Source organism: Balaenoptera physalus, assembly GCF_965194825.1.
Source record: "Balaenoptera physalus genome assembly, chromosome: 20".
NCBI classification, from domain to species: domain Eukaryota; kingdom Metazoa; phylum Chordata; class Mammalia; order Artiodactyla; family Balaenopteridae; genus Balaenoptera; species Balaenoptera physalus.
This window is the reverse complement of record NC_138901.1, coordinates 20094602-20119077: the sequence shown is the minus strand read 5'-3', so window position 1 is coordinate 20119077 and position 24476 is coordinate 20094602. Positions and strand designations below refer to the sequence as shown.

General features: G+C 38.8%; 1 protein-coding gene, 1 long non-coding RNA gene and 1 pseudogene across 15 annotated transcripts in view; 2 read left to right on the top strand and 1 right to left on the bottom strand.

Annotated features, from left to right (window-relative positions):
• The window catches only part of LOC309650789, a 381028-nt gene that overhangs the window by 116769 nt on the left and 239783 nt on the right, over positions 1-24476 (bottom strand). For 9 of the 13 annotated variants that reach the window (XR_014257709.1, XR_014257710.1, XR_014257711.1 and 6 more), the window contains one exon: positions 16432-17159. The exons of the other annotated variants lie outside the window; for them this stretch is intronic. This is a non-coding gene — a long non-coding RNA (uncharacterized lncRNA). Of the gene's footprint in view, positions 1-16431; positions 17160-24476 lie in introns of those variants that run through there. 13 annotated transcript variants of the gene reach the window in all.
• Positions 1571-12572, top strand: LOC309650770 (keratin, high-sulfur matrix protein, B2A pseudogene; annotated as a pseudogene). The gene has a single exon. The product of its transcript is annotated as a keratin, high-sulfur matrix protein, B2A pseudogene (transcript).
• On the top strand, positions 17180-21976 carry KRTAP3-1 (keratin associated protein 3-1). The gene has a single exon (XM_082442537.1). It carries the CDS (start codon positions 20775-20777, stop codon positions 21069-21071), a length of 297 nt encoding a protein of 98 aa, XP_082298663.1. The 5' UTR covers positions 17180-20774; the 3' UTR covers positions 21072-21976.

The window sequence follows — 24476 nt, the reverse complement described above, 5'->3', positions numbered from 1 at the left end:
CACAGAGGAAAATCTTCGTGATATTGGATTTGGTAATGATTTCTTGGCTATGACACCAAAAGAATAGACAATGAAAGTTAAAAAAGAGGCAAACTGAACTACATCAAAATTAAAAACTTCTCTGCATCAAAGGACACAACAAAATGAAAAGGCAATCTACTGTATGGGAGAAGGTATTTGCAAATCATATATCTGATGAGGGGTTAGTAGTCCACAATATATAAAGAACTCCTGCAACTCAACAACAAAACAAGAACGACAACCACAAGAAACTGGGCAAAGGACATGAATGGACGTATCTCCAAGGAAGATATACAAATGGCCAAAAAACCCATGAAAAGATGCTCAGTACCACTCATCATTAGGAAAATGCAGACCAAAACCACAGTGACATACCACCTCACATCCATTTGAATGGCTACTCTCAAGTAACTCAAAGTGTTGGCAAGGACATGGAAAAATTGGAACCCCTGTGCACTGCTGGCGTGAATGTAAAATGATACACCCACTATGGGAAACCGTATGGCAGTTACTCAAAAAATCAAAAATAGAATTACCATATGATCCAGCAGTTCTACTCCTAGGTATATACCCCAAAGAATTGACAGCGTGCTCTGGAAGAGATATTTGTACACTCATGTTCCTGGCAGCACTAATTGCAAATAGCTAAAAGGGGCAAGCAACCCAAATGTCATCGAGGGATGAATGGATAAACAAATCGTGGAACAAGCGTACCATGGAATCTTATTCAGCCTTAAAAAGGAAGGAAATTCTGTCATATTCTACAATGTGGATGAATCTCGAGGACATTACGCTAAGTGAAATAAGCCAGTCACAAAAAGATAAATACTGTATGATTCAATTTACATGAGGTACAAAGAGCAGTCAGATTCATGAAAACACACATTAGAATGATGACTGCCAAGAGCTTGGGGAGGGGAGAATGGGGGAGTGGTTGTTTAATGGATATAGAGTTTCAGTCGTGTAAGACAAAAAGAGTTCTGGAGATTGATTGCACGACGATGTGAATATGCTTAACAGTAGGGAACTGTACACTTAAAAATGGTTAAGATGGTAAATTTTATGTTATGTGTATTTTATTACAATTAAAATGTTTTTAAATAAATAGGTATAGGAGACCCCAACTTTACTAAGCAAGACAATATATGTGTACATACACTGGTTTATGTTTGCACAAGCAGGGAGAAATGTGTCAAAGTACGTGCACCAAAAGTATTAATATTGATTATCTCTGAAGTACTAGTCTTGGAAGGGATGTGTATGTTTTGGGGAAAGGAGGAAGAACATTAACTTTTCTTTATATGCCTGCCTACTGTTTGACTTATTAAAATGTGTATTTATTACTAGCATATTATGTTTAATTTAGTAGAGTCAGGAAACAATCCACAAGAAAAGTCATTAAGGGTTTCAGTTGGGAATATGTACATTGATAACAAAAATACTTGTTCGAGTTCTGAGGATCCTGTAACTTGCACAAACGGAACACAGAAAAGCATCCTTCTTCTGATGTTGATGAATCAGGTGATAGCTCACGTTTTGGTGACACTAATGGTAGCCATTCCAAGTCAAGACAAATTGTTTACGAAATCATGATCCTTAATTGAATGACCAGTTAGGAAGAGAATGTTCAGTTTAGATAAACTCTGCCTCAAGGTTGTCAAAGGGCATTTATGACAAAGCAAGCCAGGGCAATGGTTGGCCCAAGTCTAGACTATCATGTGACTTCCATAATGAGCCTTGGCTTGATCCAAAGGGCAAAGAAGAAACATAATGAGATTTAATTGAACAATGACCCAAGCAGTCCATTGAAAATGCTATTTATAACCTTAACAACTCAGGTATTAGCCAGTCAGAGACTGACTTCGCAATGGTATCAAGGAAAAATGCTAAATGTTAGGGAAATACACGGCTCTGCAGGATATATAAAAGGCCAGACGTAGGAAGTGCAGCCAAGACTCAGAAACTTCTCTTAACAAGTCAACTCTCAACCTAACTCCTGACACCATGGCCTGCTGTTCCACTAGCTTCTGTGGATTTCCCATCTGTTCCACTGGTGGGACCTGTGGCTCCAGCTGCTGTCAGCCAACCTGCTGCCAAACCGGGTGTTGCCAGCCAACCTTCTGCCAGACCAACTGCTGCCAGACCAGTGGCTGTGAGACTGGCTGTGGCATTGCTGGTAGCATTGGCTCTGGCCAGGTGGGAGGCAGTGGAGCTGTGAGCTGCCGCACCAGGTGGTGCCGACCTGACTGCCGCGTGGAGGGCACCTGCCTGCCTCCCTGCTGTGTGGTGAGCTGCACCCCCCCGTGCTGCTGCCAGCTGCACCATGCCCAGGCCTCCTGCTGCCGCCCATCCTACTGTGGACAGTCCTGCTGCCGCCTAGCCTGCTGCTGCCAGCCCACCTGCTGTGAGCCCACTTGCTGGCAGCCCACCTGCTAAAAGCCAGGTTGCTCATTTCAATTGCCCAGGACACAGTATCTCTGAACAACTTATCCTCTCAACCACCCATTGGTTGACAACTAACAAGTTCTTAGGCTTCCATTTTGGTTTTTGTTATGGGAGCTACCAAGTATATGTGTTTTATCTGATTCCATACTGCAATGAGTATCTTGACTTTCCTCTATGGACACAGAAATGGTGCAAACCACCTGCTGATCCTCAAATTGCTTTGAATATACTACTTCTGATTTTCATGCAAGATTGAAAATTGCTGACATATTGTGTAATTTATCCTTGTGAACTGTCCACAAGCTTATTTTTCCCCGCTTTATAATCTATTTTTAGCTTCTGTTTACCTGAAAAATTTTCCAACCTCAAAGGCACCAGAGTATAGCCAAGTGACATCTTCAGATGTCCCTGGAGAGAATAGAAGCCTTTCACCCAACAGTCAGTTTTTAAGAAGGAGACTAGACTTTTCCATATTTCAACATTTGATTCCATTCTCCCCTTTTTTGGTTAAGAATGATCTCGCCTATTTGCTATTTCAATTATATCTGTGATACACTGTCTCCTGTCATTTCTTAATAAATGTTATATACTGGGCAAAGAAACCATGGTCTTTGTTTCTACTTGTACATAAAATGGTTTAATTTCTTATAATTCAAGAATTCCTATTTGAAAGAAATACATTTGCTTCTTTTTAAAAGACTTAAGTCATATATAGTGTAATCATTCACTCATTCATTTCTTCAGTAAAAATTTATTGACCACCACTTCTAAAGCAGGAACTATGGAGGTGAGAAAGATGAAGAACTGGGGGTTTCCCTGGTGGTGCAGTGGTTAAGAATCCGCCTGCCAATGCAGGGGAGAGGGGTTCGAGCCCTGGTCCGGGAAGATCCCACAGGCCACCGAGCAGCTAAGCCCATCCGAGCCACAACTACTGAGCCTGCATGTCACAACTACTGAATCCCTTATGCCTAGAGCCCGTGCTCCGCAACAAGAGAAGCCACTGCAATGAGAAGCCTGCACACCACAACGAAGAGTAGCTCCTGCTCACCACAACTAGAGAAAGCCCATGCAACAACGAAGACCCAATGCAGCCCAAAAATAAATAAATAATAAGTAAATAAATAAATAATTGAAAATAATTTTTAAAAGAAAGATGAAGAGTTAATTCTTATCCTTGAGGACCTTACTATCCAAAAAGAAAAAGTATATATGTGAAAGTAGTTACATACAATATGACAAGATAAATTGTATTCTTTTAGCAGTTGATAGAAGAAAACTCCTTCTCTCTTAGCGATAGATGCTTTTGTGGCCACTATTCCTTGACAGTGAACTTTCAATAGGTGCATCCACATGGGACAAGTGTATTGGCAACCCCAAAAGGATAAGAAACGATTACACATGAAACAAAGAGAGGAACACTTTTTACTCCATAAAGGGAGTCAGGAGAAAAAAAAAGAGGAGCGATCTAGTCAGGAAGTTATGAATATTACTCTATTATCCCTCCCCATTAAGTTACCAAACTCACAGAATCCTTGGGTATGGATCAACTTTCCTGTGAAAACCAGTGAAAGAGCTAAGTATCCTGTCTGAGTTGATTCAAGGGAAGATGGAAACAGCCCAGAAGCCAGATGGAGCAAGGGAGACCACAAGAAAGTAATGCCTTAGGAACTCCCAGAAACTGTGGAGGGAATTTGTATAGTCCATGCTGTGGAAAGCAACATCTTGGTTACTTAGCCTGCAAAGAATACAGAAGTGCTAAAGACAGGATTTCAAAAAGGAAGAGATCACTTTGGGACCAGCAGGGGGTATGCTGGGGGGAGCTTCAGGGAAGCCTCTCACGAGGGAGGTAATCTTTGAAGTGGGTCTTCAGCGTCATTCTAAATGGAAAGAAAAGTGTTACTTAAACACCTTGTCAGTCATATCATTTGCAAATATTTTCTCCCATTCAGTAGGTTGTCTTTTCATTTTGTTGATGGTTTCCTTTGCTGTGCCAAACCTTTAAATTTATTTATTTGTTTATTTTTGTTTTTATTTCTCTTGTCTTAGGAGACAGATCCAAAAAAATATTGCTATGGTTTATGTCAAAGAGTGTTCTGCCTATGTTCTCTTCTAGGATTTTTATAGTTTCCAGTCTTACATTTAGGTCTTTAATCCATTTTGAGTTTATTTTTGTATATAGTGTAAGGAAATGTTCTCATATCATTCTTTCACGTGTAGCTGTCCAGTTTTACCAGCATCACTCATTGAAGAGGCAGTCTTTTCTCCATTGTATATTTTTGCCTCCTTTGTCGTAGATTAATTGACTGTAGGTGCATGGGTTTATTTCTGGGCTCTCTATTCTGTTCCTTTGATCTATGTGTCTGTTTTTTGTGCCAGAACCATGCTATTTTGATTACTGTAGCTTTGTAGTATTGTCTGAAGTCAGGGAGGGTGATACCTCCAGTTTTGTTCTTTTTTCCTCATGATTGGCAATTCTGGGTCTTTTGTGGTTCCATATAAATTTTAAGATTATTTGTTCCAGTTCTGTGAAAAGTGTCATGGGTATTTTGATAGGGATCACATTAAATCTGTAGGTTGCTTTGGGTAGTATGGCCACTTTAACAATATTAATTCTTCCAATCCAAGAGCATGGGATAGCTTTTCATTTCCTTGTTTCATCTTTAATTTCCTTCATCAGTGTTTTATAGTTTTTGGAATATAGGTCTTTCAACTCCTTGGTTAAACTTATTCCTAGGTATTTTCTTCTTTTTGATACAATTTTAAACGGGTTTTTTTTTTAAACTTTCTCTTTCTGATAGATCATTATTAGTGTATAGAAAAGCAATAGATTTCTGTGTATTAATCTTGTATTCTGCAGCTTTACTGAATTTATTCATTAATTCTAATAGTTTTTTGGTGGAGACTTTAGGGTCTTCTATATAAAGTATCATGTCATCTGCGAATAGTGACAGTTTTACTTCTTCCCTTCCAATTTGGATGCCTTTTATTTCTTTTTCTCATCTGATTGTTGTGGCTAGGACTTCTAATACTATGTTAAATAGAAAGGTTGAGAGCAGTCATCCTTGTTTTGTTCCTGAATTTAGAGGAAATATTTTCAGCTTTTCACTGTTGAGTATGATGTTAGTTGTGGGTTTGTCATAAATGACCTTTACTATGTTGAGATATGTTCCCTCTATAGAAACTTTGATGAGAGTTTTTATCATGAGTGCCTACTGAGATAATCTTGTACAACTTAATATCAAAAAAACAAGCAACCCATTCAAAATATGGGCAGAACACCTGAATAGACATTTTTCCAAAGAAGACATACAGATTGCCAACAGGCACATGCAAAGATGCTCAACACAGCTAATTATTAGAGAAATAAAAATCAAATCAGCAATGAGATCATCTCACACCTATCAGAATGGCTATCATCAAAAAGTCTACCAATAACAAATGTTGGTGAGGATGTGGAGAAAAGGGAACACTTGTACACTGTTGGTGGGAATGTAAATTGGTGCAACCACTACAGAAAATATTATGGAGGTTCCTCAAAAAACTAAAAGTAGAACTACCATACAATCCAGCAATTCCACTCCCAGGTATATAGTTGGAAAAAATGAGAACACTAGTTTGAAAAGATATATGCACCCCAATGTTCATAGCAGCACTATTTACGATAGCCAAGACATGGAAGCAACCCAAGTGTCCATCGACATACAAATGCAGAAAGAAGATGGGTATATATACATATACAATGAAATATTACTCAGCCAGAAAAAAAAAGAATGAAATTCTGCCATTTGCAGCAAAGTGAATGGACCTAGAGAATATTATGCTTTAGGGAAACAAGTAAGAGAAAGACAAATACTGTATGATATCATTTATATGTGGAACCTAAAAAATAGAAAAAATGAATGTATATGGCAAAAGAGAAACAGACTCACAAATATACAAAACTAATGGTTACCATTGGGGAGAGGGATGGTGGGAGGGGCAAGGTAGGAATATGGGATTAAGAGATACAAACTACTATGTATAAAATGATTAGCAACAAGGATATATTGTACAGCACATTATTTTGTAATAACTTTTAATGGAGTATAATCTATAAAATACTGAATCACTATGCTGTACACCTAAAACTAATATAATATTGTAAATCAACTATACTTCAACCTAAAATTTTTTAAATAAATAAATAGCTCAACCTACACACCTGTTGGAATTGATAAAATCCAAAGCACTGATGACACTAAACGCTGGTGACATGTACATGGAGCAATAGAAACACTTGCTCATGGCTGGTGGGAAAGCAAAATGATACAGCCACTTTAATCTGGAAGACCTTTGGGCAATTTCTTACAAAGGTAAATATAGACTTGCTATACAATTCAGCAATTTCTCTCCTGAATATTCACCCAAATAAGCTGAAAACATATGCCTATGATAAAACCTGCACGAAACGTTTATAGCAGCTTTATTTGTAACTTCTAAAAATTGGAAGCAACCACTATGTTCTTCAATACATGAATGTGTAAACAAACTGTATTACATCAATCCAATGAAATACTATTCTGTGATAAAAAGAAATGACTTAACAAGCCACAAAAGGACATGGAAGAATCTTAAATGCAAATTGCTAAATGAAAGAAGCCAATTTGAAAAACCTACATAGAATATGATTCCAAATAAATGACATTTTGAAAAAGGCAAAACTTTAGGACAATAAAAGGTGGCCAAAGCGTCCTGCCTACTATGCCCTGCAGATGCCTGTAGTCCAACACTAAAATGCAAGTTTATGGATTTAAAATAATAAAATTACAGAAATATAAAGACACTGGAATGGCCTATGAAATCTAAACAGAAGCCAGCTGCGAGCTTCTGAGAAAGCTTCCCTTTGTTGTTAAAAAGGACACATACAGCTGGTGCTCCCACTTCCTCTTCACCCTGACTCTTCTTCTTACTTTAAACACAGATATGATTCCTAGAACTACAAAATCCCAAGAGATTCTGACATAGTTGAGCCTCTGAACCAATGCTAGCAGATGCCTATCTGTGAGAAGAATAGATCCTTTGATCAAGCCAATATTTGTTGGCTTTTCCCATACCTTTAAAAAAAATGTTTTTATTTTGGCCATGCCCCACGGCATGGGGGAATCTTAGTTTCCCAGTCAGGTATTGAACTCATGTCCCCTGCATTGAAAGCATGGAGTCTTAACCACTGGGCCACCAAGGAAGTCCCTGTTGCCTTTTCTAAAACTGGAAACTTAGAACATTCCTGTTACACTAAGCAATAGACTGCAGTAAGCTCTCAAAAATGGCAGTTTCCTACATATGACACCTAAGAGAACTTGAGATGCATAAACACTTGAGTGATGGCAAAAGGACATCAATTACAGATGCTAAAGCAATAGTGGGGAACACTTTTTATTGAGGTTCATTGACCATAACATGAGTAGGTGGTTAACAAGTGGGATAGGAGAAAATATGGGGTGGGGCTTAGTTTATGGTAATAAAAGATGGAGAAAAGAATGAAAAGGAAGAGAAAAGAACAACATAGAGGAGAAAACTCAGAAAGAAGGCACGACGAAAAAGATCAGCAGCAATAGGCAGAAAAGAAAACAAGGAAGAATGATGGTGAAGACACAGATGAAGGAGAAAGATGGGAGCCAATGTGACCTTGTTTAGCACCACATGTGGTGCCACTTGCTAAATATACTTCATGCAAACTTTATTTTATTTAACACTTACATCAATCCTGTGAGATAGATATTGCTATTCTGGCTTGTAGATGAGGAAAGTAAGTCTAAACAAAGCTAAATAGTTCGCTTAAGTCACATATTCTTATAAGTAAAACCAAAACAAAACTAAAACAAGAAAACTGAAATCTGAACACAATTCCGTCTTACTCCAAAACTCATAGAGAATGAAATTAAGGAACTGGATGTAAAGAAAAGTGTGGGGAGGTTCAGCAGATTTAAAGATAGCTATTTTGGAAGCTGTGGGCTTCAGAATAATTTCCTCCTTTGAGCCAGTTGTTAAGTTATTGTCTCTCAGCCCATCTGGATAATCCAGGATACTCTCTGCATTTTAAAGTCAACTGATTAGTCACCTTACTTACATCTACAAAGTCCCTTTTGTACTATAAAGTAACAAATTCATGGGCCTAAAACAATGACTCAGAGGTCATGGGGGCCAAAATTCTGCCTACCACAGGGATTATTAGACACTGAGTTGACACTAATTCCTAGAGACCAAAAATATCACTCTGATCCACCAATGAAAGTGATGGCTGAGGAGAGGTGTGGCCAAGATGATGGAGCCGGAAGACCGTGAGCTCACCTTCCCCCATGGGCACACCAAAATTACAACTATTTACTGAAAAACTTTCAGGTGAGAAAGACCTGAAGACTACCAGAAAAGATTTTCCACAACTAAATATATTAAGAAGGAACCACAATGAGATGGGGTGGGGGGGGGCAGAGATGTAGTATAGTCAAGATCCAAACCCCCAGGTGGCTGACCCACAAACAGGAGGATACTCACAATTCAGAAAGTCTCCTTAAAGAGAAAAGGGTCTGAGCCCCACATTGGGCTCCCCAGCCAGGGGTTCCTCCACTGAGAAGATGAGCCTCCAGAATGTCTGACTTTGAAAGCCAACAGGGCTCAAGAATAGGAGAGTCACAGGGCAGTCAGAAACAGAGACCCTGCTTTGCAAGGGTGCACACAAAACCACACATGCTCCAAGTCCCAGAACAGAGGCAGGAATTTGAAAGGAGCCTGGTTCAGATCCACTTGCTGATCTTGGAGAGGCTCTCAGGGAGGCAGGGGGCAATGGGGACTCTCCCTGGGGACATAGACTCTGACAGCAGCATTTTGGGGAACTGGTTCCACCACAAGGACACTGGTACTGGCAAGTGTCATCTTGGAGTCCTCACTCTAGCCTACTAGCACCAGGGGCTTACCCAACCACCAGGGGCTTGACACCAGTCCTGGGAGCCCCTTGGCCATGCAGCCAGCCATGGGGGACCTGGACCCACCCATTAGCTAAGGCTTATGATGGCCAGGTGATAGTTGGAGTCTTGGCCCATGTTTTATTTTATTACATATTTTAAAATTTTGTATGAAGAGAGGTGAGGGAAGTAACTTTCATTTCTGATTTTATTTGTTAGACCCTCTTTTTTTCTTGATGAGTCTATCTAAAGGCTTATCCATTTTGTTTATCTTTTCAAGAACCACCTCTTAGTTTCATTGATCTTTTCTATTGTTCTTTTAGTGTCTATTTCATTTCTTTCCACTTTATTTATTTGTTCTTTCTTTCTGCTAGCCTTGGGTTTTTTTCTTTCTTCTTTTTCTAGTTCCTTTAGGTGTAATGTTGGTTGTTTATCTGAAATTTCTCTTGTTTCCTGAGGTAGGCTTTTATCACTATAAACTTCACTCTTAGTACTGATTTTGCTGTGTGCCATAGATTTTGGATCACCGTGTTTCCATTTTCATTTTTCTCCAGATGGATTTTACTTCCTCTTTGATATTTTCAGTGACCCATTGGTTTTTTAGTAGCATACTGTTTAATATCTCAAAGAGATTTGCACTCCCATGTTCATTGCAGCATTAGTCACAGTATCCAAGACATGGATGCAACCTAAATGTCCATCAGCAGATGATAGAGAAAGAAGATGTGGTATTTACATACAATGGAATATTATTCAGCCTTAAAAAGGAGGAAATCATGTCATTTATAACAACATGAATGAAACTGGAAGACATTATAAGTTAAGTAAGCCAGACACAGAAGAGCAAATACTAGATTATTTCACATATATGATGAATCTAAAACTCATAGAAGTAGAGAGTAGAATGGTGGTTACCAGAGGCTGGTGGGTGGGGGAATTGGGGAGGTGATGGTCAAGGGGTACAAAGTTTCACTTAGGTAAGATGAATAAGTCTTAGCGATCTGCTGTACACCATAGTGTCTATAGTTAACAATACTGTGCTCTCTACTAAAAGATTTGATGAAAGGATAGATATTAAGTATTCTTATCACAAAAAAAAGAGGACAGGAAGAAACTTTTGGAGGTAACGGATATATTTATAGCTTTGATTGTGGTAAAGGGTGTATATTTATCTCCAAACTCAAGTTTTATATATATATAAATAAAATATTATAGCTTTTTTATGTCAATCATATCTCAATAAAGTGGTTTTTATAAAATAAATAAATGAGGTTTAAATAGCTTGCTTATAGTCACACAGCTCCTACATAAAAACTGAAATATGAACCCAACTCTGACTCTAAAACTCATAAAGAGACAATGAAATTAAGAAACTGGAAGTCAAGAATGGTGTGGCGAGATTCAGCTGATTTAAAGAGGGCTGTTTTTGGAGTTGTGGGCTTCTTTGTGCCAGCTGTGAAATTATCTTGTCTCAGCTTCACAGGCTCCTTTCCGTACTCAGCTTTGTGGTGCTGAGAGAGGGCGCTGCCAACTGCACTATGGCCTCACCAGCGGCTCCATGTTAGGCTTTGCCACTAGGGGGCGACAGAGGAAAACTGCAAGGCTGGAGGAAGACGGGACTGTTCCTTCTGCCTAATTGGGGCTTCCTGTATGCTAATCGTTCTGAGGATTATCACCCCAGTAACACTTCTTCACTCCAGCAGCTACAGATGTTTTCTACAGCAGCACCGAAATTCGGTTTGCAGTTTAGAATCACCAGCACCAGCCAGCCAGTTCTCCTGAAATGCCTGCATCTCAGCTCTACAGGACGACCTCCCCCCATCTACCTTTCTAAGTTTTAATTCCTTCCCTTTTCCCTTTAAAGAAAATATCACTCCTACGGCTTTCTGCATTTCCTACATTTGTAATATCTCAGCGTCCCCCTTTTATTCTTTTAGTTACCTAACAACTTAGTTTAAAACAAACTTATGGCTACAAGGGGGTAAGGGCGGGGAGGGATAAATTGGGAGATTGGGACTGACATATACACACTACTATATATAAAATAGTTAACTAATAAGCACCTACTGTATAGCACAGGGAACTCTACTCAATATTCTGTAATGGCCTGTATGGGAAAAGAATCTAAAAAAGAGTGGATGTGTGTATATGTGTAACTGATTCATTTTGCTGTACACCTGAAACTAACACAACATTGTAAATCAACTATACTCCAATAAAAATTTTAAAAATAAAAAAAAATAAAATTCTTCATATAACATTCACCTGATTCAAATAATGAGTGTGGTTCTTGTCTCCAGACTGAACCCTGTTATACCCGTAATGCCTTTAAAATTTCAGATTATTTAGTGAACCATTTGTTCAGACTTTTCACTTACTCCTTTCGTTTAATCATAGTAGACGTTTATGGAAAAAATTAGTCTCTGAGCTTTGGAGGTGGCAGCCAGAGAATTGCAACATTTTAGGCCTGAGAGAATCTGGTGGAAGAACTAGAAAGATTACTTAGTACCATTTAGTTCTGTAGTTAAGTAAGTTCCACCATTTTTATTAAAAATCTTCCACGTAAAGTGAGCTGTGCCCTTTGTTAATTACTGACTTACCCTCAAAACCATAACTCTGGCCTACAAAACCTGCTTTCCAGCATGATTATCCTATTAAATGCCAATAAGCAAAATCGGTTTTAAAAGCCCAAGGACACAAAGGGATTTTGAGAAACTTCAAGGGTGAAAATGTTGAATCATCACATCAACTGAAGCATGTGGGATTTGGATAAGACTGGGGATTTGAGTGTTAAGTAAAATTATTTTTGTGAGGTTGAGAGAGACTAATTCAAAGCACCAAGTATTAGTCCATATTGAATCTTTTCATTTCTAGAGCATTCTTTTTTTTTTTCTTCTTTGTTCCTGCACTATAAATATGAGACTGAGAAACAGGATTGGTATACTTCCTGATCCTAAAATCAAAATTTCTGGCTTTTAAATGGCTAATATTTAAAACATAAAATTTCAAGACTTTAGGCCTCTCAGTTTTTTAATATAGTATTTATTTTAGGTGGAGGAGACAAATCAAATCTTTTCCCTAAAGGATCAGAGGAATCTTGGTCTGAATGTGGCCAGACTAAAGTAATACAATTAGGTAATTTGTAAGATACTACTAATTTGTTCAAAAGATGAGACCTGGGGCTTCCCTGGTGGCGCAGTGGTTGAGAATCTGCCTGCCAATGCAGGGCATACGGGTTTGAGCCCTGGCCTGGGGAGATCCCACATGCCGCAGAGCAACTAGGCCCGTGAGCCACGGCTACTGAGCCTGCGCATCTGGAGCCTGTGCTCTGTAATAAAAGAGGCCGCGATAGTGAGAGGCCTGCGCACCGCGATGAAGAGTGGACCCCGCTTGCCACAACTAGAGAAAGCCCTCGCACAGAAACAGGGACCCAACACAGCCAAAAGTAAATTAATTAATTAATTAATTAAAAAAAAAAGATGAGACCTGTAGACCTAGGAAAAAAAGATCCAAGTAGATTTATAACATTGTGTGATGAAGAAGTGAAGGAACTCAGGATTTTCAGAGCAACTGAGCTCAGGAAGCATGAGAAAATGTGAGAAGAGTCAAAGATGACAGAAATTTAGTCACAAAGATCTAAAAGTAGGAAGAATTCGTGGTTCTTCCCTGAGGTGGTGAGTGGGGGGAGGAGGGAGGCAATGTAACAGAATCCTAAAGAGAGAATTGAGGAAACTCTGAGGTTAGTATTTTGAAACTTCACCCCAACACTTATTGTTTTATTGGACAGAAAAGACAAAAATGAGAGAGAGAGAGCCACACAAAGGTTGGGAACAGATATTGCTGTGAACCAGCTGAGACTGGGAGTAATACTGAACATTGTTTTATGTGTTAACATGTACTAAGCCAAACAAATAACTTGTTATGTTATATTCAAGTATATTTTGTACATTTAAATCGCTCTAAAGATACTTTTAGTAACTGTAGGGAGGGACAGAGAGCAGGATGAGAAAAGGAATCAGAAGATCTGAGTTGAAAATCCCAAATCTACCCACTGACTGACTGACTGTGACCTTAGACAAATCTTGTAGCTTCTCAGAAGCACAGTTTTTACCTTGTCTATCAAATGAGGGTTCTAATATCTCACAGTGTCTCTGTGACTATCAAATAAACTTATCAATAGTAATATGCCTGGCACATAGTAGGTGCTCAAGAAATAATTTTTTTTCTCTTCCTCTTCTTCATTTCAGTGTACGTCTTTAGAAACAAAAAATCCTGTTGACTATCGGGAGAATAACAATGTCCAGATACTCAAGTGTGGGGAAAAAGCTGAGAAAACTAGAAGGAGACTTCCCAGGGTGATGTGTTACTCCAGTTGGTTGGTCCTTCTTTATCCAACTCATCTGCACTGTTGTAAGAATTAAATGACATAATATATGTAAAACACTTAGAATTGTATCTGTTACACAGCAAAAACTGTGTTCTTTTCTTTCATCAAACACTTCTTCCCAACTGATCAAGAAGCCAAATTTCCACTGAGGAACACTGACCAACTATGATTACAAGCTGTCCCATTACATATTTTTCTCTAGCTAAAATTTCTAACTGGATTTAAATGTGAATAACACCCCTTCACATAAATCACAGATATTAATGAGAAATACAGAATGGGACAAATTCGATACTCAAGCTGATAGAGATTTACATCAGTCCCCCTGAGTAGTAAATCTTACTGGGGATTTGGGATAACTGCGTCCACAAAAGGCAACATGGCGGAAGGTACTTGAGAAGCAGACAATGCCTCCTAAGAGTCTCTCAGGGTCCCAGAAACGCAAGGCTGAGAGCCACTAGTCCTTCCTTTGTGGTGGTAAGGTCCCTACCGGTTACAAAAGTTATAGTGAAGACTATGAACAGGCAGAAGATTTTGCAGACATGAGAGACTAGAAAGCTATACTCCAAGATTTACCCTTAGATCTCTCCATCATTGATATCTAAAATGATGAGGAAAGAGCTCCAGTTTCCCTCAGCTTACTTAATAATAACTACCACACCTATTAGAACCATTTGGGCACTTACTATGTTCCAGACACTGCATTAAACATTTTAATGCATTATTTAATTTATTCTTGAAACATTCTATCAATGTGATGGCAACATTAGCCATATTTTACATATGAAGAGATTAATAAAGTAACTTCCCTGCTTTAGAAAAACATATACCAGTGGCTCTCGATGATCTACCTAATAAAGTCCAAACTCCTCATTCCAGGAGTCAAGACTCTCTGTGTCTAGCTTTTATCTCACATAATTGTTTTCTAGACATGGTGCACTACACACTGCTTCCTAATGACAATTTGTTCTTTTCCACTTCTGTTCATTTATTGCTGCTGTTCACTACAGCTGGAATGACTCCTCTGCCTTGTGTTCCAGTCCTGTGTGTCCAATGAGCAACCACAGAACCTAAAATAACTGAGAGTACACCTATCTCCTGCTCGTCCTTGAATGTCCCAAATCTCTTAGCACAGTGCAAGGCAAATAGCAGGTGCTCAACAAAGATTGGCTGACATAAACTAAATTATTTATTTTATCTTGAAAAATATAATAATCAATAATGGAGAGATGATGTATCAGTGTACGGCTAATTAAGAATACAGACTTTGGAACCAGACAGCCTTGGTTCAGATCCCAACTCCACTATTTACCACCTACTAACCTTAGGCAATTTATTTAACTTCTCTTTGTCTCAGTTTCCCTTGTCTGTATAACAGAGGATAACTTTAATACCAACCTCATAGGGTTGTTGTAAGAATTAGGTGACATAATGTATGTAAAGCACTTAGAACTGTATCTGTTACATAGTAAATGCTACATAAGTGTTTCCTGAAATTATATAACTAGTATATTTAGCAAACTAAACTAACAATTCAAAATATATTTTAAAGTCATAATGTCCACTAATATTTAAATACATAAACATTTAATTTTCCATTTAAAAAAAATTTTGGGGCTTCCCTGGTGGCGCAGTGGTTACGAATCCTCCTGCCAATGCAGGGGACACGGGTTCAAGCCCTGGTCCGGGAAGATCCCACATGCCGCGGAGCAACTAAGCCCGTGCACCACAACTACTGATCCTGCGCTCTAGAGCCCTCGAGCCACAACTACTGAAGCCTGCGTGCCTAGAGCCCGTGCTCTGCAACAAGAGAAGCCACCGCAATGAGAAGCCTGCGCACCGCAACAAAGAGTAGCCCCCGCTCACTGCCACTAGAGAAAGCCCACGCGCAGCAATGAAGACCCAACACAGCCAAATAAATAAATAAATAAATAAAAATTTTTTTAAAAATTATTTTTTTCAAGTACTACAGGAGCTCTTTGGAAAACCAGTGGTTATTTAATTCAATCCAGTAACAAGATTTGTCTAACTAATGGACAGAAACATCTCTGATTCAAAATAAAATTACAAGATACAACTATTATTAGCAAATAATTCTGAGGACAAAAAATCTAAAGTTTATGATAAAATGATTGTCAGTTTAAATATCTCAATCGTAGATTTAACATAGTAAACAGTTGAAAATTTTATTTTCCCAGTGCCTGGCATATATTAGGCATTCAAGTTTCACTGAACATTCTTTTTCCTAATCAAGTTAAGGTTAGTTATCAAATATATTTAGACCTTACTTAACTGCATATAATTCTCTGTTACTACCTGTATATTCTATAGCCTGCAGTAATACATGAGAATTGAACTGAAAACCTAAGATCCTCAAGAAAAATAGGCAACACTTCCAACCAAAGGGAGCTTGCATGTGCTGGGTGATGGAGTGCTGTGAGAGCCACTCTGGCATGTTGCAATGGGAACATACATGCCCACGTGATACAGAGCAGAAGAGCCACTCCCTTTAGGCCATATACACCTACACAAATATAGCCAATATCAGCTGTCCTCAAGTGGCAAAACAACATTGCTTCCATTTGAAAGAAATCCAATTTGAGAATAATTTTCACTGCAGGTTAGAAAGCTAGCAAGAGTTATACCAGTCTTGACTATAACCACGCACTAAACAAAATCTCCTGACGCAACTGGAAAAGGCCCCCAAAGTCCACCATTTAACCCAAACCCTGAATTCCTTGCCTACATGCTCAACAAAGAGCAAAACGGACATTCTGCAATGAAAAGATTGATGTCAATGGCAGTCCTTATACCAGCCATTCTTTCTTCCAATCCATGTTGTAAAGGAGTTCCCAGAAATTTAAAAGATCTTGCAATTCAGGAAATAAAGACCAAATATTTTTATTTACAAGCATTTTTATTAGGATGACAAACTGGAAAGGTTCCTATATCCTGCTTTTGTGAAGGGATGAAGCGCTCCATCAGGCTTAAAGAAAATTGTGTCACAGCACAGTGTGAAACCTCCCACCACTGACATTCCTGCCTACGCAGGAGGTGCTGTCTTGGGAGGGGTTTCCCAACAACAACGCAGAAATCCACCGAGTGGTTGGGAGGCGGATGCTGGTAAGGCACACACAGGTTCACAACAAACTGTGACTCACACACATAAAAGAGATCTTTTATCTCAGTCCAGGAAGTTGGTACTAAGCACATTTTTCATCTGTGTGTTGGAGCTTCCCAAATCTTCAGCTCTGCTTCCTCTCATGGGCTTCAAGCTGCTTACTCTCTGCAGGTCCTACACTGAACTCGTCATAGACCTCTTCACTATCACTCCAAATGGCAGGTTTTTGGTTCAGGTCCCCTCTAACCTAGGAGAAAAATCGGAGACCTAAACATGATCCTTGATCAGGATGACCTACTATCTCTACTTTCAAAATTGCCTCCCAGACTCTACCACCTCTTACCAGTGCAGCAACCACGGGCATCACCCTTCATCCTCTCACCTGGACCACTTACTTATTCTGCCTGTTTCCACTTTGGCCCTGTTCATTTTCCATAGAACATAACTCACATCTGATCTCTCCCTGTTGTAAATCACCCAGTAGATTCTCAATGCCCTCAGAATAAGATCTAAACTCTGCAGAACAACTGACAAAATCCTACATGGCCTGGTACCTGCCTACCTTGTTGACCTCATCTCTGATCTCACTCCTTCTCTTTCCCTATACTCCAGCCACCTGGCAGAGACCAGCCCTGACCACCCTAACCACAGCAGGCACACTCCCTGCACTATCTCTCAATCACTCTCTGTCACATTACTCTGTTTTATTTCCTTCAGGCACTTGTCACTGTCTGAAGTTATTATTTATTCATTTGTTTACATTTTTATTATCTGTCTCCCCCACTAGAAGGAACACCATGACAACAAGAACCTTAGCTGACCTGTTTATTTCTATATGCTTAGCACCTAACATGGTGCTAAGCACTCTTCTGAATGAATTAATAAATGAAAAAATGAATGAACATAATTTATAATTATATAAAATTTAATTCCACAGGATACTGATTTTTATTAATAAGTGTGAAGTATTGCTGTAAGATGAGCCATCATTCACTAGCTCTATGACTTTAAATTATTATTTAATATCCCCACTCCCAGTTTCATCATCTGGGAAATGGGTATAGTAATCCTCCTGATCTTATAAAGGTGTAAGAAATAAGGAAGAAGATGTGCATAAAATACTTAGCTCTATGCTTGGCACATGGTCTACATTCAGTAAATGCTAACTATTAGCGGAGGATAAAATTAGGATGCTCTAGTTATCTTAAAAAACAGAATATTCCTTTTACTGTGGAAACCCAGATAATGGTCCTCAGAAAACTGAATGATGTGATGAGAAATCCCAGATCTGTCCCCTTTTCTCTATTCCCACCAGCTACCATACCCTCTAAGACAGAAATCATGTCCCCCTCATCACTCCTGCAGAACATCCAAGTAGCTTCCCAACCATTGTCCCTGCCTTCAAATTATCGCCTTTCTACAGCATTGTATCTTGGTTAAGAAAATAGCCTCCAAAATCTTAAGGTCTCAAGAACTTCAATAACCTGGTCCATCCTCCCACCAATCTTACACTCAACTAACCTTGAGGGTCATCTTCACTCTAGTTAGAACAACATGCCCACAGTGAGAGGGAATATGGCACAGTGGTTAAGAGCAGGGCATCTGGAGCCAGATTGCTTGGCTTCAAATGCCAGCTCCATCACTTACTTACTAGTTACTTAGCCTCTCCATGCCTGGTTCCTCATCTGTAAAATGGCAAGGAGAGTAACACGGCACACATCATAAGCTTGTGGTGAGAAACACATAACACATGTAAAGCACTCAGCACAAGGCCTGACACTTAGTGATGATGATGATGATATCAAGCTTACACTAAAAACTGCAGTCATCTTTCTAAAATACAAACCCAAACATGCCATATATATGTTCAAAAACCTTTAATTAATGTCCATTGCCAATAGGATGAAATTAAAAATCCTAAGTTTAGGACACTAAGCACGGTGCAAATTCTTCCTACTGTGGCACGAACCCAACTTTGTAACTTCAAATCTCCTTATTCTCCTCCAGTGCCTCCCTGCAGGAGGTCCAGAATCTGTGCTGTAATCAACCGACAATTTTGCCATCCCAAGAACACACCATGGCATCTTGTTTCTCTGCTTTACTTGCTGAAATTCCCTTCCTATTCCCTTCTACCTGCTAAGCTCCTGTTCATCCTTCAAGGCCCACACAGATGTTCCCTTTTCACCAAGCGCTCCCTAAATCTTCCAGGGAAAGACAGTGGCACCTACCTCTAAACTCCCACATCTTTCCTAGAAAACCTGGATGTACAACCAGTGTTGTCTGTCATTTGTCAGTTTACTTCTCTGTGTCTCTTCTTCTCTATGATCTCCTCAAGGGCAGGAACCTATTTGCTTCTTTTTTGCATAATGCCTGACTTACATCAGGTGCTCAAGCAATGAGTGTTTGACTGATATCTATTGAAGTGATGTGAACAACAAACTTCATTCTAGCCGAGGGATCCAAAATCATAAAATTATTCTTGTAAGAAGATGGTTAAAATAAAAGCAGTTTTAATGTTGAGCATCTTTTGGATGCATCATCGTGTTGATTTGCATCTCTTTTGGCTTCTGATCCATGTATGTTGTACAATTTTCTACTTAGTTTTAGAGGCTGAGTCATTTTATTTGAAGATGCGTCAAGAAAATATATTTAAAAAAAAAAGATTTTCAAAGGAAAATATTTCTAAAGATTTACCACTTTAATATTTTTCCTAGTCTAAAGTAATGCTAAAATGTCATACTAAGTTTTATGCCTTCACTTATTTAAATAATTTTCTTATTAAGGTTTTAGTGATTTAAATGTAATTGGGGGATCTCCCCAAGTGTGCGCCATAGAACACTAATCTATGAAAACTAAGAAATAAAAATGATTCCATGGTCAAGTAAGTTTGGAGAAAAATATATGCTATATCCCTTTGAAAAGTCACAAAGCACTTTAGCATATTAAAGGCTCTGAAAGGTCCACCAACAAAGAATTCAGTATCTCCCAAAATTTTTTTTACCAGAGAACCCTTTAATGTTCTTTGGAACAAGTGTTCATGAAACTCATTTTAGGAACTACTGCACCATTTAGCCTCTAAATGGCCCAATACAACTAGTTTTTAGGTGATAAATAATCTTAACTCATAATATGATTCGATGGACTTTTAAAGGGCATCCATCAATGTCACCCATGCAGGTGTGAACTCGCATCTACATGCCCCTGACAAGTTATCATTCAAAGCACAAGTGAAGGGAATGGAGAATAAATGATTTGTTACAGCTCTGTAAGAAGGTGCTTCTTAACACAGAACGAGGATCTCTTTCCCTGTCGATTCCATCTGTTCATCTTAACTCAGCCTCCTGGAGCCACGAAAAACAGATCTTAAAATTGTATCACTTTTTCAGCCAGAAGGCTTAAATCATCACATAGAGTCTTTGGTTGCTGGTAGAATAGCAATTGAAAAGCCTAGTTCTCTCTTCATCTGAAAAGTAGACAAAAAATGTGGGAATGATTTGCAGATACCTGGCATACCAGGTCATCATTAGTGATGCGTAATGATTGGAAGATAATGACTCTGTACCTCTGAAGACAAATGAAATGTCTGTACAGTGACAAACAGCCAATGTAAAGAGTCCTAATTTGACAACGAAGCAAACTAAACCCCTTTTATGAGGTAAGGAGTGTGTCTTAAGTAATAAACTCTTAAGTAATTAGATGATTTTATGGTGATAGCTATAAACTGAAACATGGGGGGAAAACATCTCGGTAATAGGCTGACGCCTTGGGAGGTGGGTATATAAGAGCCAGGGGAGAAGACAGAAGCATCGAGACACAAAGAGACTTCTCTTCTCAACCCACCAACTACCCAATCCCTGACACCATGGCTTGCTGCGCTCCCTACTGCTGCAGTGTCCCCACCGGCCCTGCCACCACCATCTGCTCCTCTGACAAATTCTGTCGGTGCGGAGTCTGCCTACCCAGCACCTGCCCACACGAGATCAGCCTCCTCCAGCCCACCTGCTGTGACAACTGCCCTCCACCCTGCTGTGAGCCTGATACCTATGTGCCAACTTGCTGGCTGCTCAGCTCTTCCTACCCGACTCCCGGACTGAGTGGGATCAACCTGATGACCTTCATCCAGCCTGGCTGTGGAAGTCCCTGTGAGCCCTGCTCTTAGGCGGCCACATCTTTGCACAGGCTCAGTGATGTGCTGCTCAAGTCTTATGCATCATCCGGCCTTCAACACTCGCTACTACCTACATCAGATTAAATCAATCCCAATGGCCAGGGCGGTGTTTTCACGCATTTGCCCAACTTCTTAATTCTTTCTTCTTTTGGGTGGAGTTGGAGACCTTCTTTCTGTCTTTTAGGGTATTTGTTCTTTGGAAAAGAACCGTTTTGACTACTCATTAATAAACTTCATTCTTACCTAGCAAATATGGCTTTGTGACTATTTATTCCTGTGTTTCTTCTTAAGAAAGTGGAATGCCTACCTAAACCGGAACTGCCCAAGATTTACCCCAGCAGAATGAGAGCTCTCATGGTGGAATCATTGAAAAATGATACGGTTCTTTGTGATAGGTTGAAAAGTGAAAAATTCAGCAGGTCATTTTGTAGGAGTTTTTTTCCTTTTTTTTAATTGAGGTATAGTTGATTTACAATATTATATAAGTTTCAGGTGTACAATGTAGTGACTCACAATTTTTTAAGGTTATACTTCACTTATAGTTATTGTAAAATATTGGCTATATTCCCTGTGCTGTATAATATAGCCTTGTAGCTTATTTATTTTATACAGAGTAGTTTGTACCTCAATCCCCTGCCTTATCTTGTTCCTCTCGTCTTCCCTGTCACTGGTAACCACTAGTCTGTTCTCTTTATCTGTGAATCTGCTTCTTTTTTGTTATATTCAGTAGTTTTTTTTTAATTTTTGGATTCCACATGTAAGTGATATCACACAGTATTTGTTGTTCTCTGACTTATTTCACTAAGCATATTACCCTCCAAGTCCATCCATGTTGTTGCAAATGGCAAAATTTCATTCTTTTTTTACAGCTGAATTGTGTTTCATTGTATATATATATATATGCCACATCTTCTTTATCCATTCTTCTGTTGATGGACACTTAGGTTGCTTCCATATCTTGGCTACTGTACATAATGCCACTATGAACACTGGGGTTCATATATTTTTTCAAATTAGTGTTTTCGTTTTCTTCGGATATATACCCAGGAGTGGAATTGATGGATTATACAGTAGTTCTATTTTTAGTTTTTTGAGGAAACTTCATACTGTTTTCCATAGTGGCTGCACCAACTTACATTCCCACCAACATTGTACAAGGGTTCCCTTTTCTGCACACCCTCATCAATAGTTGTTTGTGGTCTTTTCGATGATAGCCATTCTGGCAGGTGTGAGGTGATATCTCAGAGTGGTTTTAATTTGCATTCCTCTAATGATTAATGATGTTGAGAATCTTTTCATGTGTCTGTTGACCATCTGTATGTCTTCTTTGGAAAAATGTCTATTCAAGTATTCTGCCTATTTTTCAATCAGCTTGTTTGGGTTTTTTATGTTGAATTGTATGAGCTGTTTATATATTTTATATATTATCCCCTTATTGGTCATATCATTTGCAAGTATTTTGTCCCATTCAGTAGGTTGTCTTTTTGCTTTGTCGATAGTTTCCTTTGCTGTGCAAAAGCTTTTAAGTTTAATTCAGTCCTATATGTTTATGTTTGCTTTTATTTCTTTTGTTTTAGGAGAGAGATCCAAAAAAAATATTGCTATGATTTATGTCAAAGAGTGTTCCACCTATATTTCTTCTAGGAGTTTTATGTTTTCCACTCTTACATTTAGGTCTTTAACCCATTTTGAATTAATTTTTTTATATAAATGTTCTAATATCATTCTTTTACATGTAGCTTTTACAGTTTTCCCAGCACCACTTATTGAAGAGGCTGTCTTTTCTCCATTGTATATTCTTGCCTCTTTTGTTGTAGATTAATTGACCATAAGTGTGTGGGTTTATTTCTGGGCTCTCTATTCTATTCCATTGACCTATGCGTCTGTTTTTCTGCCAGTACCATACTGTTTTGATTACTGTAGCTTTGTGGTATAGTCTGAATTTTAGGCTTAATACAAGATAACCCTTGTTACCATGCCAAGTTACCTCTTTTTCAGCCAAAAGCAAAGAAGTCTGATGTTTTCATACATGCTTATAAGGGATAAATATTTAGATTTTATTTTTAATATGGAAAATAACTCTAAGTGTCCTTTTATTACCACTGTCGGCCTTTATGCATTCAAGGGCCCTTGGCTAGTTAAATAGCCCCAAATGGAAAACAGGTGATATGTGTTCCAGTCCTGGCTCTGCCTCAGGCTGCCTCTGTGACCTGGATCAAGTCACTTGAGCTCTTTGGGTCTCAGGTCTCACATCAGTAAAATGGGTTGGTTGACCAAATCCTCTCTAAAATCACTTTCAGTTTGAACATTCTGTGGCTCTAGATCATCCAGAAGCATTTTAAGTAACAAATACTCCATGCCACTAATCAACCCCATCTCACCATATTACTTTTACCTCTTTCAGTCATAATAGCTAACGTTTGGTGAATACATCCTGGGCACTCTCATGTGTGCTGTACGTACATTATCTCACTTATCCCTAACAAAAAAACTAACAGGTCACTACCATTATTTTCCCCACTTTATAGGTGAGAAAACTGAGATGGAGAAAGTTACTTGCAAAAGTAACATAGATAGTGACAGAGGAGCTCTCTGAATTCAGAGTCCTTCCTCTTACCGCCGCACCAAAGCATCTGCCTCTTCTGCAAACAACAACATGCCCAAGAGAAATATGATCACACATGGCTGTCTTTACCCAGGAGAAAGCATATGCTACTTGGCAATACCTACTCTATTACCCCTCTAGATTGTCTATTTGGTTGTAGAGGGTAACAGCTTTCTCTGTGGTGCTTAGAGCTTAAGACAAAATGAGTGCACACAATGAGTCTAGGAAAAACTGTTTATGTTTCTAAGGTGAAAACAAACCATGTTTTTTGAAAGTCAAACTTTAAACACTGATGAGAAACATCAGCACAGGAAAAATATTGACTGGCTCATTAAGCCTGCATTGAAATGCAGAATGTTTGTCAACTCAGACACATTTCCAATTTTCTAATGAGTTTCAATGACCTATTTTAAGATAAAACAAACTACCCTTAAAGGTTGTTTATCCTTGAGAATAGAATAGAAAACCAAGTCATGTCATTTTTCTTTCAGATTGTTCCTGGCCTCCAGGCCCTTCTTTCTATCTTCATGGACTCTAGCCTAATTTAGACTCTGATCACCACACCCCTGATCACAGCCAGTCTCCTAGTTGACCTTGAGTCATGTATTCCATGACTCTCCCTCCACACAAACTATATCTCTGTCAGAATAGACTTTTATCTGTCTACAAATATTGGTTAAATTGAGTTACTCAAAACACTTGGATGACTCACTATTTTTGTTTTTACTGAATCAAGTCTAAATTCTTCAGTGTGGCTCTTAAGACCCTCAATAACCTGGTACAATCATTTT